Source organism: Schistocerca americana, chromosome 3 (assembly GCF_021461395.2).
Source record: "Schistocerca americana isolate TAMUIC-IGC-003095 chromosome 3, iqSchAmer2.1, whole genome shotgun sequence".
NCBI classification, from domain to species: Eukaryota; Metazoa; Arthropoda; class Insecta; order Orthoptera; family Acrididae; genus Schistocerca; species Schistocerca americana.
Genome location: NC_060121.1, coordinates 254068455 through 254084827, shown reverse-complemented (window position 1 = coordinate 254084827; position 16373 = coordinate 254068455). Strand labels below are relative to the sequence as shown.

The window sequence follows — 16373 nt, the reverse complement described above, 5'->3', positions numbered from 1 at the left end:
CACACAGTTTTTAAAATTGCATTTGGTAATTAGAGACGTTTCAAGTGGACACACTGTATTATAGGTTAATGTAGGCCTTGTAGGGTGGTGGCAGTGTTAATTATCAGAAGCGAACAGTCATTTTCCATTACAATTGCTACAACCAAAATTATTATTTATAAGATGAACATCAACAAAAGCAAAACGAGGATAATGGAGTGTAGTCTAATTAAGTTGGGTGATGCTGAGGGAATTAGATTAGGAAATGAGACACCTAAAGTAGTAAAGGAGTTTGTAGGGTGGTGGCAGTGTTAATTATCAGAAGCGAACAGTCATTTTCCATTACAATTGCTACAACCAAAATTATTATTTATAAGATGAACATCAACAAAAGCAAAACGAGGATAATGGAGTGTAGTCTAATTAAGTTGGGTGATGCTGAGGGAATTAGATTAGGAAATGAGACACCTAAAGTAGTAAAGGAGTTTTGCTATTTGGGGAGGAAAATAACTGATGATGGTCGAAGTAGAGAGGCTATCAAATGTAGACTGGCAATGGCAAGGAAAGCGTTTCTGAAGAAGAGAAATTTGTTAACATCGAGTATAGATTTAAGTGTCAGGAAGTCATTTCTGAAAGTATTCGTATGGAGTGTAGCCACGTATGGAAGTGAAACATGGACGATAAATAGTTTGGACAAGAAGAGAATAGAAGCTTCCGAAATGTGGTGCTACAGAAGAATGCTGAAGATTAGATGGGTAGATCACATAACTAATGAGGAGGTATTGAACAGAATTGGAGAGAAGAGAAGTTTGTGGCACAACTTGACTAGAAGAACGGATCGGTTGGTAGGACATGTTCTGAGGCATCAAGGGATCACAAATTTAGTATTGGAGGGCAGCGTGAAGGGTAAAAATCGTAGAGGGAGACCAAGAGATGAATACACTAAGCAGATTCAGAAGGATGTAGGTTGCAGTAGGTACTGGGAGATGAAGAAGCTTGCACAGGATAGAGTAGCGTGAAGAGCTGCATCAAACCAGTCTCAGGACTGAAGACCACAACAACAACATAAACATATACACTGAAACGTTCTTTCCAAAGAAGATAATTTGTTTTATGAAACTGGTACTGACGTTGGCGAGGCGGCGCTCGAAGTCGATGACGCTCTGCAGCTCGGTGGCGGCGCGGCTGGCGTTGGCGCCCAGCAGGAGGGCCACCTCGGTCATGTAGCGGTGGTAGGCGCGCAGGTCGCCCTCCGAGCTCGCCTTCAGGTAGTAGTCGCGGCTCGGCAGCGCCAGCGTCATCTGGTCCAGCTGCACACAACGCGTACCGTACACAGTCCACACTTTTCTCTGGAAACACGCTCACGAAAACTAAGCGTTAGTTTTTTATGCAACTTTGGTCACAACAACTGTCTTCTCAGTTTTCAGTCGTTTTCATTTCCATTGTATATCACCTATGACACTGCTGCTCGTTTAGCACCACCCAGGGGTCACGCGTACGGTAATTTAGGTTATACGTACGGACGTGACTCAAAGAGAACAAACTTCCCAGACAATTTAAACTGTCGAAAGTTATAGCCACTCTCAAACCTGGCAAGCCTGAAATAAAAGTGTGTGTGAAATCTTATGGTACTTAACTGCTAAGGTCATTACTCCCCTAGCTTACACACTACTTAATCTAAATTATCCTAAGGACAAACACACACTCATGCCCGAGGGAGGACTCGAACCTCCGCCTGAAGACAGCCCAGAAAGCTACCGCCCTATAGCACTGCTCAGTTGTACATTCAAACTTTTGGAACGACTCCTCCTAACCAGAATAGCACAATTCATCGAGGCTGCTGCCCCTCCTGAACAAGCTGGCTTCAGGCAAGGACGCAGCTGCACCGATCAAGTTCTTGCCCTGACTACCCATACTGAAGCAGGTTTTCAAGGCCATCTGAAATCAACAGCTGTCTTCATTGACCTGACAGCCGGGTATGACGCTGTCTGGCGACAGGGACTGATCTACAAGCTACTGAAGTTGTACCAAGTCGAGAAATTGTGGATCTAATATCCAGGATGCTTAGTGAAAGGCAATTTGAAGTGTTTCTAGGCAGCTCTAAAAGCCACAAACGGAAACTAAATAATGGACTACCACAGGGATCTGATTTAGCCCCATCACTATTCAATTTATACATTAATGATTTACTAACCACAATATCAACTAAATTCATCTATGCTGATGACATTGCACTGGTAGCACAGAGCAGTAATTTCTAAGATGGTGAACGAATTCTTACGGAGGATCTGGAGAAGATGTCAGCTTTCTTTAAGACCTGGAGACTGATCCCAAGCACATCAAAAACCGAATTCTCTTGTTTCCATCTAGCGAATCGTGCTGCGAACTACAAACCAAGAGTTCTGCTCAATGGACAAACGTTGAGGTACAATCCTTTCCCAAAATATCTCGGAATCACACTAGATAGAACCCTGAGCTACAAAGAGCACATCACCAAGCTTTCTCATAAAGTTGCTGCAAGGAACAACATACTACATAAGCTCAGTGGTACCATCTGGGGAACCTCTGCTGACTGTCTGCGTTTAACTGGCATCAGTCTTCTGTACTCTGCTGCCGAGTACTGTACACCTATCTGGTTGGAAAGTGTACATGTGAAGAAGGTAGACACAAAACTTAGCGACAAAATGCGCTGCATTACTGGTTCCATAAAATCAATCCCATGCCACTAGTTACCAGTACTGAGTCACATCCCTCCACTTCATTTAAGGCGGAAACAAGCTCTGTTGAGGGAGGCCAAGAAAATCTCTGCGTCACCTTCTCCACCACTGCACCAGGAATTCTGTCATCCGCCGCAGCAACGATTGCGATCAAGAAGACCAGCAAGTATTACTGCAGGACAACTCATCGCGGATGGTTTTGATCTAAATGAAAGCTGGAAGTATGAATGGTCAACAAAAACATTGAGAACAAGAGCCCATCACCTTGATCCCGCAAAGAAGCCAAAAGGTTTTGACCTACCGAGGAAACTTCGGTGCCGCCTCAACAGGTTAAGAACTGGACATGGTTGTTGTAGCTACTTCAGGTACAAATGGGGCTGGATCAGTTCACCAATGTGTGAATATAATCAAGAAGAGCAGACAATTGAACATTTAGTCCAACGCTGTCCACTTCATTCATACCCTGGAAGTCCCGATGACTTGGGTTAGGTTAGTGTTGTTTAACGTCCCGTCGACAACGAGGTCATTAGAGACGGAGCGCAAGCTCGGGTTAGGGAAGTATGGGGAAGGAAATCAGCCGTGCCCTTTCAAAGGAACCATCCCGGAATTTGCCTGAAACGATTTAGGGAAATCACGGAAAACCTAAATCAGGATGGCTGGAGACGGGATTGAACCGTCGTCCTCCCGAATGCGAGTCCAGTGTGCTAACCACTGCGCCACCTCGCTCGGTCCGATGACTTGTTCACTCTCACACTCAGCTTAATTAACTGGTTGAAAAACCACAGGCTTTAAGGTTTAATCTTGTCTTATATGTATATTGCATAAAATCATTTGCCTTATATCAACTGTATATTGTATAAAATCACCATACGATTAAATAAATAAATTTCCATTGTCTCACCATTTTATTTAAAGCCATATTTGTAACACACACTGAGGCAAAAATTAATTGGGATGGGGATACGCACATATACAGATGGCGGTAGTATCGCATACACAAAATGTACATTGAAGCGCCAAAGAAACTGGTATAGGCATGCGTATTCAAATACAGAGAAACGTAAACAGGCAGAATACGGCGCTGCAGTTTGCAACGCCTTTATAAGACAGCTAGCATCAGGCGCAGTTGTTAGATCGGTTACTGCTGCTACAACGCCGCTTTATCAAGACTTAAGTGAGTCCGAACGTGGTGTTATAGTCGGCGCTCGAGCGGTGGGACACACCATATCAGAAGAAGCGATGAAGTGGGGATTTTTCCCGTAGGACCATTTCACGAGTGTACCTTGAATATCAGGAATCAGGTAAAACATCAAATCTCCGACATCGCTGCGGCCGGGAAAAGATCCTGCGAGAACAGGAACAACGACGACTGAAGAGAATAGTTCAACGTGACAGAAATGCAATCCTTCCGCAAACTGCGGCGGATTTCAATGCTGGGCCATCAGCAAGTGTCAGCGAGCGAACTATTAAACGAAACATCATCGATATGGGCTTTCGGAGCGGAAGCCTGACTCGTGTACGCTTGATGACTGCACGACGCAAAGATTTACGCCTCGCCAAGGCCCGTCAACACAGACATTGGACTGTAGATGACTGGTACATGTTGCATGGTAGGACGAGTCTCATTTCATATTGTATTGAGCGGATGAACGTGTACGGTTTTGGAGGCAACCTCGTGAATCCATGGATCCTGCGTCTTAGCAGGGGACTGTTCAAGCTGGTGGAGGCTCTGTAATGGTGTGGGGCTCTTTTTTATAGTTTCTATTAATGCATATGTACGGTAAACTTATTTTAAATAATAACAATTGCTGTTGTTCAACGGATTAGATTTCTATCGTAAGCTTGATGATGTTGTAGATTTGTACTGGAGCCTGAAGATGGTGGCAATAAGGCACCTATAAAATGATTAACTAAATCCACGGCTGTCTTCGAGTCTTCGACCAGCCACAATCTCATTTCATCACACAAGATTGAATTGCAGAAAGTTGTGGAACAGTTCGGGGACGATGATTGTATCAGCATGGCAGTGCACCCTGTCATAAAGCAGTATCTTTGAGACAATTGTCTGTGAACAACAGCATTGCTCAAATGGACTGTCATGTCCAAACTCTCGCTCTCATCTAATACTTTCCCCTCTTTGGGGAAGTGTGTAGGGGAATTTGTAGCCTTTCGGCTTTTACTCCACTGTGTACTTGTGTGTGTGGTTATTTCTGTAATTTCTGGGTGTCTGCGAGATGTGATGATTGTTCTGTGTGTGTCTGGTGCTTGCCTGAGGTTGGCGAAATGATTGATATTGTGGGGGAGGGAGGAGGTTTAGGAATTGGATATAAGGATTTTCTCTTCCACTTAGTCGTCGAAGATCGTCATTGGGCGTTTGTGCTTGTCGCGGGACATGTCATCCACATCGACATCTACATCTACATGATTACTCAGCAATTCACATTTAAGTGCTTGGCAGAGGATTCATCGAACCACAATCATACTATCTCTCTACCATTCCACTCCCGAACAGCGCGCGGGAAAAACGAACACCTAAACCTGTCTATTTGAGCTCTGATTTCTTTTATTTTATTTTGATGATCATTCCTACCTATGTAGGTTGGGTTCAACAAAATATTTTCGCATTCGGAACAGAAAGTTGGTGACTGAAATTTCGTAAATAGATCTCGCCGCGACGAAAAACGTCTTTGCTTTAATCACTTCCATCCCAACTCGCGTATCATATCTGCCACACTCTCCCCCCTATTACGTGATAATACAAAACGAGCTGCCCTTTTTTTTGCACCTTTCGATGTCCTCCGTCAATCCCACCTGGTAAGGATCCCACACCGCGCAGCAATATTCTAACAGATGACGAACGAGTGTAGTGTAAGCTGTCTCTTTAGTGGACTTGTTGCATCTTCTAAGTGTCCTGCCAATGAAACGCAACCTTTGGCTCGCCTTCCCCACAATATTATCTATGTGGTCTTTCCAACTGAAGTTGTTCGTAATTTTAACACCCAGGTACTTAGGTGAATTGACAGCCTTTAGAATTGCACTATTTATCGAGTAATCGAATTCCAACAGATTTCTTTTGGAACTCATGTGGATCACCTCACACTTTTCGTTATTTAGCGTCAACTGCCACCTGCCACACCATACAGCAATCTTTTCTAAATCGCTTGGCAACTGATACTGGTCTTCGGATGACCTTACTAGACGGTAAATTACAGCATCATCTGCGAACAACCTAAGAGATGTGCTCAGATTGTCACCCAGGTCATTTATATAGATCAGGAACAGCAGAGGTCCCAGGACGCTTCCCTGGGGAACACCTGATATCACTTCAGTTTTACTCGATGATTTTCCGTCTATTACTACGAACTGCGACCTTCCTGACAGGAAATCACGAATCCAGTCGCACAACTGAGACGATACCCCATAGGCCCGCAGCTTGATTAGAAGTCCTTTGTGACGAACGGTGTCAAAAGCCTTCCGGAAATCCAGAAACACGGAATGAACTTGAGATCCCCTGTCAATAGCGGCCATTACTTCGTGCGACTAAAGAGCTAGCTGCGTTGCACAAGAACGATGTTTTCTGAAACCATGCTGATTACGTATCAATAGATCGTTCCCTTCGAGGTGATTCATAATGTTTGAATACAGTATATGCTCCAAAACCCTACTGCAAACCGACGTCAATGATATAGGTCTGTAGTTCGATGGATTACTCCTACTACCCTTCTTAAACACTGGTGCGACCTGCGCAATTTTCCAATCTGTAGGTACAGATCTATCGGTGAGCGAGCTATTGTATTGATTGCTGAGTAGGGAGCTATTGTATCAGCGTAATCTGAAAGGAACCTAATCGGTATACAATCTGGACCTGAAGACATGCCCGTATCAAGCGATTTGAGTTGCTTCGCAATCCCTAAGGTATCTACTTCTAAGATGCTAGCAACTTTTCGTGTTTCAAATTCTGGAATATTCCATTCGTCTTCCCTGGTGAAGGAATTTCGGAAAACTGCGTTCAATAACTCCGAAGGTATTGATTACGTCTTGTCGCTTGTGTACTTTACATACGACCAGAATTTCTTCGGATTTTCTACCAAATTTCGCGACAATGTTTCGTTGTGGAACCTATTAAAGGCTTCACGCATTGAAGTCCGTGCCAAATTTCACGCGTCTGTAAATTTTAGCCAATCTTCGGGATTTCGCGTTCTTCTGAACTTCGCATGCTCTCTATTAGCTTTGGATTGTTTGTGGCTAAGAGGTCAAGTGTGTTTTCGCTACCATCTACAATTCGCGTGGGTTCGTGGACTAACTGCTCGAAATAATTTTCGGAGAAAGCTAAAAAAAATGGCTCTGAGCACTATGGGACTTAACATCTATGGTCATCAGTCCCCTAGAACTTAGAACTACGTAAACCTAACTAACCTAAGGACGTCACACACATCCATGCCCGAGGCAGGATTCGAACCTGCGACCGTAGCGGTCACGCGGTTCCAGAGTGAAGTGCCTAGAACCGCACGGCCACATCGGCCGGCTTTCGAAGAAAGCATTTGGGACAATCTCGGAAGATGTTATCTGCCTACCACCGGTATTGAACAAGTATTTTTGCCAACATATCGAGGGAAGGTTGAAGTCCCCACCAACTATAACCGTATGAGTGGGGTATTTATTTGTTACGAGACTCAAATTTTCTCTTAACTGTTCAGCAACTGTATCATCGGAGTCTGGGGGTCGGTAGAAGGAGCCAATTATTAACTTAGTTCGGCTGTTAAGTATAACCTCCACCCATACCAATTCGCACGGAGTATCTACTTCGACTTCACTACAAGATAAACCACTACTGACAGACACCGACCTAGGGCGTGGATGAGGACGTTTCCTGATCTGGAAGAGCTTTCATAGAAGGCCCTTGCCAGACCTTGGAAACGCTCTTTCAAGAGTGGGATTTCAGCTGCGACGTGCAGATCATCGGTAGGGAATCCGATGGGTAGATGCAGTGCCCTCCTGAGGGCGTGGCTCTGCAGCCCCTGGAGTTTGTCCAGGCGCTGCTTTGCCGCGTACCCCCAGACAGGGCATGCATGTTCCATTACTGGCCGTATCAGGGCCTGATAAACATTGACTCCTACAGAGCAGGGAAGGAAGCTGGTTGAGATGACGACTGGGTATAGGATGGACATTCTGGCACAGAACTTCCTGTGGACCTCGTCTATGTGGGGTTTCCACGTAAGACAAGAGTCCAAGGTTACGCCGAGGTACTTGGCGGTTCTGCGCCAGGGGAGTTGGGTTCCGTTTAGGTGAATATGGAGGGGGGGGGGGGGGGGGGCGTTGAGCAGGTCCGTGCCTTCCGAGCCTCCGAGTGATCAGGATAGCTTGCGTATTTTCAGAGTTGATGGTGATGCGCCAGCGACAGGCCCAAGTTTCTGTGTCATCTAAAGCCCTTTATAGCCTACGGATGACCAGGTCCTTGTTTGCATTTCGTGTGTAGAAGGCTGTGTCATCTGCGTACTGTGCGGTGTGCACCAGGGGGCCATTGTGTCCGCAGTGTACAGGCTGTACAAAACGGACCCCAGGACCGATCCCTGTGGCACCCCAGCACGAACACGCCTGTTGGTGGAGGTGGCAGTTTCTACTTTGGCAGAGATAGATTTTGATCTGCTTAACTATGCTCCCGGGGTACCCTTGTGTGTACAACTTGTAGAGTAGCCCTCTATACCATACTGAGTCGAAGGCTTGTTCTGTGCAAAGTCCCAATATGAACCTAGTTGAACACCTTTGGGAAGAGTTAGAACGTCTGCTTCGTTCCAGACCCAAAATCCAACATCACTACCTTCTCTAATTTGGACTCTTGATGAAGGTCGAGCTGTAATTACTCCACAGAGATTGAGACACTTCAATGAAAGGGACCCCAGCAGAGTTTATGCCGTCATACACTGAGCTCACAAAAGTAATGGGACAGCGATATCCGGATTTACAGATGGCGGTAGTATCGGGTACACAAGGTATAAAAGGGCAGTGCATTGGCGGAGCTGTTATTTGTAGTCAGGTGATTCATGTGGAAAGGCCGACGTGATTAAGGCTACTGAGACGCGGAGTGGTAGCTGGAGCTACGCGCATGGAATATTCCATTTCGAAAATGTTTAGCGAATTAAGTCATACGGGATATGCAGTGTCAAGAGTGTGCCGAGAAGAACAAAATCCCGGAATTACAGCTCATGACAGACAACGCGGTAGCCGACGGCCTTTAATTAAGGACCGAGAGCAGCGACGTTTGCGCGGGGTTGACAGTGCCAATAGACAAGCAAAACTGCGTAAAGTAACAGCAGAAATGAATGTGGTACGAACGATGAACGTGTCCGTTAGGACAGTGCGGCGAAATTTGGCGGACGATCGACGAGAGTGCATTTGCTAACATCGCCTATAGCGCCTCTCCTGGGCTCGTGACCATGTCGGTTGGACCCTAGACTACCGGAAAACCGTTGCATGGTCAGATGAGTTACGATTTCAGTTGGTAAGAGGCAGGATTCGAGTGTGGCACAGACGCCACGAAGCCATTGATTCAAGTTGCGAATAAGGCACTGTGCAAGTTGGTGGTGGCTCCATAATGATATGGACTGTTTTCACATGAAAAGGACTGGGGACTCTGGTGCAACCGAACCGATTATTGATTGTATCTCCGCAACTCGTGGTCTTGCGGTAGCGTTCTCGCTTCCCGAGCACGGTGCCCCGGGTTCGATTCCCGGTGGGGTCAGGGATCTTCTCTGCCTCATGATGACTGGATCTTTTTTTTTGTGTGTCCCTCGTCATCATTTCATCACCATTGACTCGCATGTCGCCGAAGTGGCGTCAACTAAAAAGGACTTGCAATACGGCGGCCAAACTTCCCCGCATGGGGCCTCCCGGCCAACAATGCCATACGATCATTTCATTTCATTTCAATGATTGGATATGGTTATGTTCGGATACTTCGAAACCATCTGCAGCTATTCATGGATTTCATGTTCCGAAACATGTGACTGGTTCACAACTGCTCGCGATTTGTTTGAATAACTATCTGGACAATTCGAGGGAATGATCTGGGCACCCAGATCGTCCGAAATGAGTTCCAACGGATATTGGTGGGACATAATCGAGAGATCAGTTCGTGCGCAGAATTGTGTACCTGCAACACTTTCACATTTATGGACGGCTATAGAGGCAGCATGTATGAGAGTTGATAGTTGATGGTAGGAGAAACAACATCGCGGTTACAGGTAGTCTGCGAAAACAACTTGTAGATGTTGGCCACTCATGCATCGTGTATACGGATGGTGTTAACCCTTTCAGCATCAGCTCAGGCCTGAAGATGGTGCAAAAAAGTACCGAAACTCGTAGCCGTACAATAAATGACATCATAACGACAGGTGTTTCATTTTCTTACATGAGTGAACCGCCAAAGTCTCCCAGATCTCCAATCACAAGAATGGACATACAAGAGAAAAAAAAGGGGAGCAGCATAGCTTGGTATTTCCGAAGATACTTGTTGATCTCATGCCACGTCTGTTCCTGCACTACTCTGTGCAAAAGGAGGTCCGACGCGATGTTACGAGGTATCTGACGACTTCCGTCACCTCAGTGTCGGAGCGCCGCCAGTGAGTGAGCGAGTACCTGCAGGATGTTGACGGAGGAGTTCTTGTCGTCGGGGCCGACCCACTGCTCGATGAGGACGCCCTCGTTGTACTCTCCGCGCAGGCGGCCCAGCAGCACCTCGACGCTGAAGGCGGGCGGCGCCCACCGCTCGTCGGTGACGGGCCAGCCGCCCAGCGCGCGCAGCACCCCGCGCAGCGGCTCGTCCCCCAGACGTCGGATCTGCTCTGCAACACCGCCGCCGACACCACGCGCTTCAGCCCCACACACCGCTGCCACCCGCACCGACCACCAAACACTGCTACAGCTGCACTATTTACTTCACATCATACACTCGTGCTCATAAATTAAGGATAATGCTGACACATGCTGAAACAACGCACTGGCGGGAGGTTTGCGGGTTTAAATCGCCTCGGGGAATGACCATGCGGTGCATTTGACCTGCAGTTGTCGCAGGGTGGCGCTGGCAGCAGTCCACATACACAGAGGTGTGTTGGTGCATGTCAGAGTACGGTGTAGCGAGTAAGTGTGCAGAAGTTTTCAGACGTGCTAATGGTGACTTTGTGTTGAAAATGGCTCAAAGAACACATATCCATGACATTATGAGGGGTAGAATACTAGGGCGACTGGAGGCTGGTCAAACACAGCAGGTCGTACCACGGCCCCTCCGTGTGCCACAAAGTGTGATCTCAAGATTGTGGCAACGATTCCAGCAGACAGGAAATGTGTCCTGGCGCTACAGTACGGGACGTACACAGTGTACAACACCACAAGAAGACCGATGTCTCACCATCAGTGCCCGCAGACGGCGCAAGTAGCCTTGCTCGGGACCTTACCACAGCCACTGGAACAGCTGTATCCAGACACACAGTCTACAGACGACTGAACAGACATGGGTTATTCGCCTGGAGGCCTGCAAGATGTATTCCACTGACCAATGGTCACAGGAGAGCCCGTAAAGCCTAGTGTCGAGAACACAGTACACGGTCATTGGAACAGTGGTCCCAGGTTATGCTCACGGACGAGTCCAGGTATAGTCTGAACAGTGATTCTCGCCGGGTTTTAAACCGGCGTGAACCAGGAACCAGATACCAACCCCTTAATGTCCTTGAAAGGGACCTGTATGGAGGTCGTGGTTTGATGGTGTGGAGTGAAATTATGATTGGTGCACGTACACCCCTGCGAGTCTTTCAAAGAGGAACTGTAACAGGTCAGGTGTATCGGGACGTACTTTTGCACCAGCTCGTGGGTGCAGTGGGTCCCACCTTCCTCCTGATGGATGATAACGCACGGCTCCACCGAGCTGCCGTCGTGGAGGAGTACCTTGAAACAGAAGATGCGAATGGAGTGGCCTGCCTGTCCTCCAGACCTAAACCCAATCGAGCACGTCTGGGATGCTCCCAGTCGACGTATCGCTGCACGTCTCCAAACCCCTACGACACTTCAGGAGCTCTGACAGGCACTGGTGCAAGAATGGCAGGCTACACCCCAGCAGCTGCTCGACCACTTGATCCAGAGTATGTCAACCCGTTGTGCCGCCTGTGTGCGTGTGCATGGTGATCATATCCCATATTGATGTCGGAGTACATGCGCAGGAAACAGTGGCGGTTTGTAGCACATGTGTTTCTTGACGGTTTTCTCAACTTATCACCAGTACTGTGGACTTACAGATCTGTGTCGTGTGTGTTCCTGTGCTATTATAGCCAGTTTCGTGTAGTGCCACGTTGTGTGGCACCACATTCTGAAATTATCCTTAATTTATGAGCATGAGAGTACATTAATACAACATCAATCGCAAAATCCTTGTATCCGACAAAAAGTTGTCTAAAAGAAAATAAAGTATAAATGAGCTGACATTTGACGTTATTTCTTATTTTGCCGACTTTGTGCCCCCACATCTACATCTATACCCACAAATACACAGATACTCCGCAAGCCACCGTACGGTGCGTGGTGGAGGACACCTTGTACAACTATTCATTATTTCCTTTCCAGTTCCACTGGCAAATAGAGAGAGGGAAAAACAACTGCTTTACGCTTCCGTATGACCCCTAATTTCTCGTACCTTAACTTCGTGGCCCCTTACGCGTAACGTATGTTGGCAGCGGTAGAATCTTTCGGCGGTCAGCTTCAAGTGCCGGTTCTCTAAATTTTGTCAATAGTGTCTCTCGATGAGAGCTTCACCTTCCCTTCAGGGATTCCCATTTGAATTCCGGAAGCATCTCCGTAACAGTTACGTGTTGTTCGAACCTACCGGTAACAAATCGAGAAGCCCGCCTCTGAATTGCGTGGATGTCTTCCGTCAATCCGACCTGTTGCGGATCCCAAACAGTCGAGCAGTACTCAAGAATAGGTCGCACCAGCGTCCTATATGCGATCTCCTTTACAGAGGAACCACTCTTTCCTAAAATTCTCCCAATAAACCGGACTATTCGCCTTGCCTACCACAGTTCTCACATACTCGTTCCAACTCATATCGCTTTACAACGCTATGCCCACATATTTAAACGGCTTTTTTGTGTCAAACAGGACACTAGTAATACTGTATCCGAACATTACACGTTTGATCTTCCAACTCATCCGTGTTAACTTACATTTTTACACACTTTGGGCTAACTGCCATTCCTCACACGAATTGGGAATTTTGCCTAAGTCCTCTTATACACAATGCGATCAAAAGTATCCGGACACCTGGCTGAAAAAATTTACAGGTTCGTGACGCCCTTCATCTGTAATGCTGGAATTCAGTATGGTGTTGGCCCACCCTCAGACTTGATGACGGCTTCCACTCTCGCAACCATATTTTCAATCAGGTGCGGGAAGGTTTCTTGGGGAATGGCAGTCCATTCTTCACGTAGTGCTGCTCTGAGGAGAGGTATCGATGTCGATCGGTGAGGTCTTTCACGAAGCCAGCGTTCCAAAACATCCCAAAGGTGTTCTATAGGATTCAGGTCCGGACTCTGTGCAGGCCAGTCCATTACAGGGATGTTATTGTCGTGTAACCACTCCGCTACAGGCCGTGCATTATGAACAGGTGCTCGATCGTGTTGAAAGATGCAATCGCCATCCCCGAATTGCTCTTAAACAGCGCGAAGCAAGAAGGTGCTTAAAACATCAATATAGGCCTGTGCTATGATAGTACCACGCAAAACAACAATTCGTGCCATCCCCCTACATGAAAAACGCGATCGCACCGTAACACCACCGCCTCCGAATTTTACTGTTGAGACTATACACGCTTGCAGATGACGTTCACCGGACATTCGCCATATCCACACCCTGCCATCGCATCGCCACAATGTGTACCGAGATACGTCACTCCACACAACGTTTTTCCACTGTTCAATCGTCCAATGTTTACGATCCTTACACCGAGCGAGGTGTCGTTTGGCAATTACCAGCGTGATGTGTGGCTTATGAGGAACTGCTCGATCATGAAATCTAAGTTTTCTCACCTCCCCCTAACTGTCATAGTACTTGCTGTGTGGCCCGCATCTCGTGGTCGTGCGGTAGCGTTCTCGCTTCCCGCGCCCGGGTTCCCGGGTTCTATTCCCGGCGGGGTCAGGGATTTTCTCTGCCTCGTGATGGCTGGGTGTTGTGTGCTGGCTGTCCTTAGGTTAGTTAGGTTTAAGTAGTTCTAAGTTCTAGGGGACTGATGACCATAGATGTTAAGTCCCATAGTGCTCAGAGCCATTTGAACCATCTTGCTGTGGCTCCTGATGCAGTTTGTAATTCCTGTGTGATGGTCTGGATAGGTGTGTGCCTTTTACACATTACGACCCTCTTCAAATGTCGGTGGTCTATCAGTCAACAGACGAGGTCGGCCTCTACGCTTTTGTGTTGTACGTGTCCCTTCACATCTGGGGATATTTAGGAGTGTGGAAATCTCGCGTACAGACGTATGACACAAGTGACACCCAGTCACCTGACCACGTTCGAAGTGCATGAGTTTCGTACAGCGCGCCATTCTGCTCTCTCACGATGTCTAATGACTACTGAGGTCGCTGATATGCAGTGCCTGGCAGTAGGTGGCAACACAATGCACCTAATGTGAAAAACGTATGTTTTTGGGGGTGTCCGGATACTTTTGATCACATTGTGTATCTCCCAACAGTCACTCAACTTGACAGTTTACCGCACACCGCGGCATCATCAGCAAGCAACCGGAGATTGCTGTCGCCGGCTGGTGTGGCCGAGCGGTTCTAGGCGCTTCAGTATGGAACCGCGCGACCGCTACGGTCGCAGGTTCGAATCCTGCTTCGGGCATGGGTGTGTGTGATGTCCGTAGCTTAGTTAGGTTTAAGTAGTTCTAAGTCTAGGGGACTGATGACCTCAGATGTTAAGTCCCATAGTGCTCAGAGCCATTTTTACCGTGTGTGCATGGTCCGCTAAGCGGCGCGTGCGGGTCAGCGAAGGTGGCGAGCCGGGCCGGGCCGGTGCTGGGAACTGGCCCGTGTTTGTGTCGGAAACATCTCGAAAGGATCTGGAGTCATGAGTCATAGCGCGGCCTCGCTGGGTTCAAAAATGGTTCTGGACACAATGGGACTTAACTTCTGAGGTCATCAGTCCCCTAGAACTTAGAACTACTTCAACCTAACTAACCTAAGGACATCACATACATCCATGCCCGAGGCAGGATTCGAACCTGCGACCGTAGTGGTTGCGGGGTTCGCCTTGCTAGGGTTAAGGGCCATTTGTCTGAAATGAACCACCTCTTCTGGATTCAAATGTTCGCTAGTCACTGTATTGGTATTCGTAGACGTGTTGACAGTGAATGATGGCTACGCTTTCGGATCATGTGTCCATTGTCCAGAAGACACTGTCGGGCAAAGTAAGGCTGGAAGGTTTGTGCAGCGTTCACTGCACTATCGCTGCACCCCGGTTGCATTGATGGACGAGTATTTGTTCACTCCATGCGAAGTTGAGTAGCCGGCCGAAGTGACCGTGCGGTTAAAGGCGCTGCAGTCTGGAACCGCAAGACCGCTACGGTCGCAGGTTCGAATCCTGCCTCGGGCATGGATGTTTGTGATGTCCTTAGGTTAGTTAGGTTTAACTAGTTCTAAGTTCTAGGGGACTAATGACCTCAGCAGTTGAGTCCCATAGTGCTCAGAGCCATTTGAACCATTTTTTTTTGAAGCTGAGTAATTCTACTACTCAATAGCTGGTGATCTGTTTACTTCATGTGTTCATGTTGAAGGGTGTCACTGAGTCTGCCCTCGCGGGCGGCATTGGTGTTACGTGTACGTGTGGGACCGGTAGTAACTGATGTGTGTTTCAGGTCTTATGCCAATTTAATGATGTGTATACTGTATTACCAAGAACTGTACGCAGGAATGAAGTGTGAAATAAAGTATGATCGCACGCCTCGGTACTGTAAACCTACTGAGGTAGCCGTGGGTGAATTCTAATGCTCATATCAATCTTTGAGTTACGTGATCGCCTTTTGTATTTGAACAATTCGCGCATCCTTATTTGGCATTGATCTGAAGGCGCTCTGCACCTGGGCTTGTTTTGAAATTGTCTGGTGCTTCCGTACAGTACTTGAGTAAACATTAAATTGTGCTACGAGTAAAATTGGTGTGGAAAAAACTTGTGAGTAGGCCTCTTCCTGTAATTGATATTGTGGATTTTCAGTTCTGTTCCTAAATTGATTTCTGTTCCTAAATTGATTGCTTTGAAATTTGAACTGATGTCAGTTTATGGTCATAAATTCTATTTAAGGGTTTAGTATATGGATTTTTAAGGTAGGGTTGGGGGTTTAAAATTTAGTTGCAAGTAGTTACCCAGTTTTAGCTGAAACTTTTAATTGATCTCGTTGTAACTGTCTTGACCTTAAATTTGGCATCATTGTATCACCATTATTTGCCATCAGTACTGGATAAAGGTTAATATTTAATCAAGGATATTGCAATGGTTACCTTTCAAAAATAAATAATAAATATAATAAAAAAGGTCGGGCAATGTGTTTTTTTGTAAATGTTGAGTAGGAATTTCTTGTCAATAAATTTATTTTAGAAAGATGTCTGAAATAATGTTAACACGGTACTTTACAACTTCCTAAAG

The 16373-nt window shown here is 46.8% G+C and overlaps 1 protein-coding gene across 1 annotated transcript in view; it reads right to left on the bottom strand.

Moving 5' to 3' along the window:
- LOC124606813 (neprilysin-1-like) overlaps positions 1-16373 on the bottom strand; it is a 535942-nt gene that overhangs the window by 101747 nt on the left and 417822 nt on the right. Inside the window, exons 5-6 of the mRNA XM_047138881.1 lie at positions 10332-10537; positions 1110-1289 (exon numbers count right to left, since the gene is read on the bottom strand). Of these exons, the coding sequence (XP_046994837.1) occupies positions 1110-1289; positions 10332-10537 (386 nt within the window). The remainder of the gene's footprint in view (positions 1-1109; positions 1290-10331; positions 10538-16373) is intronic.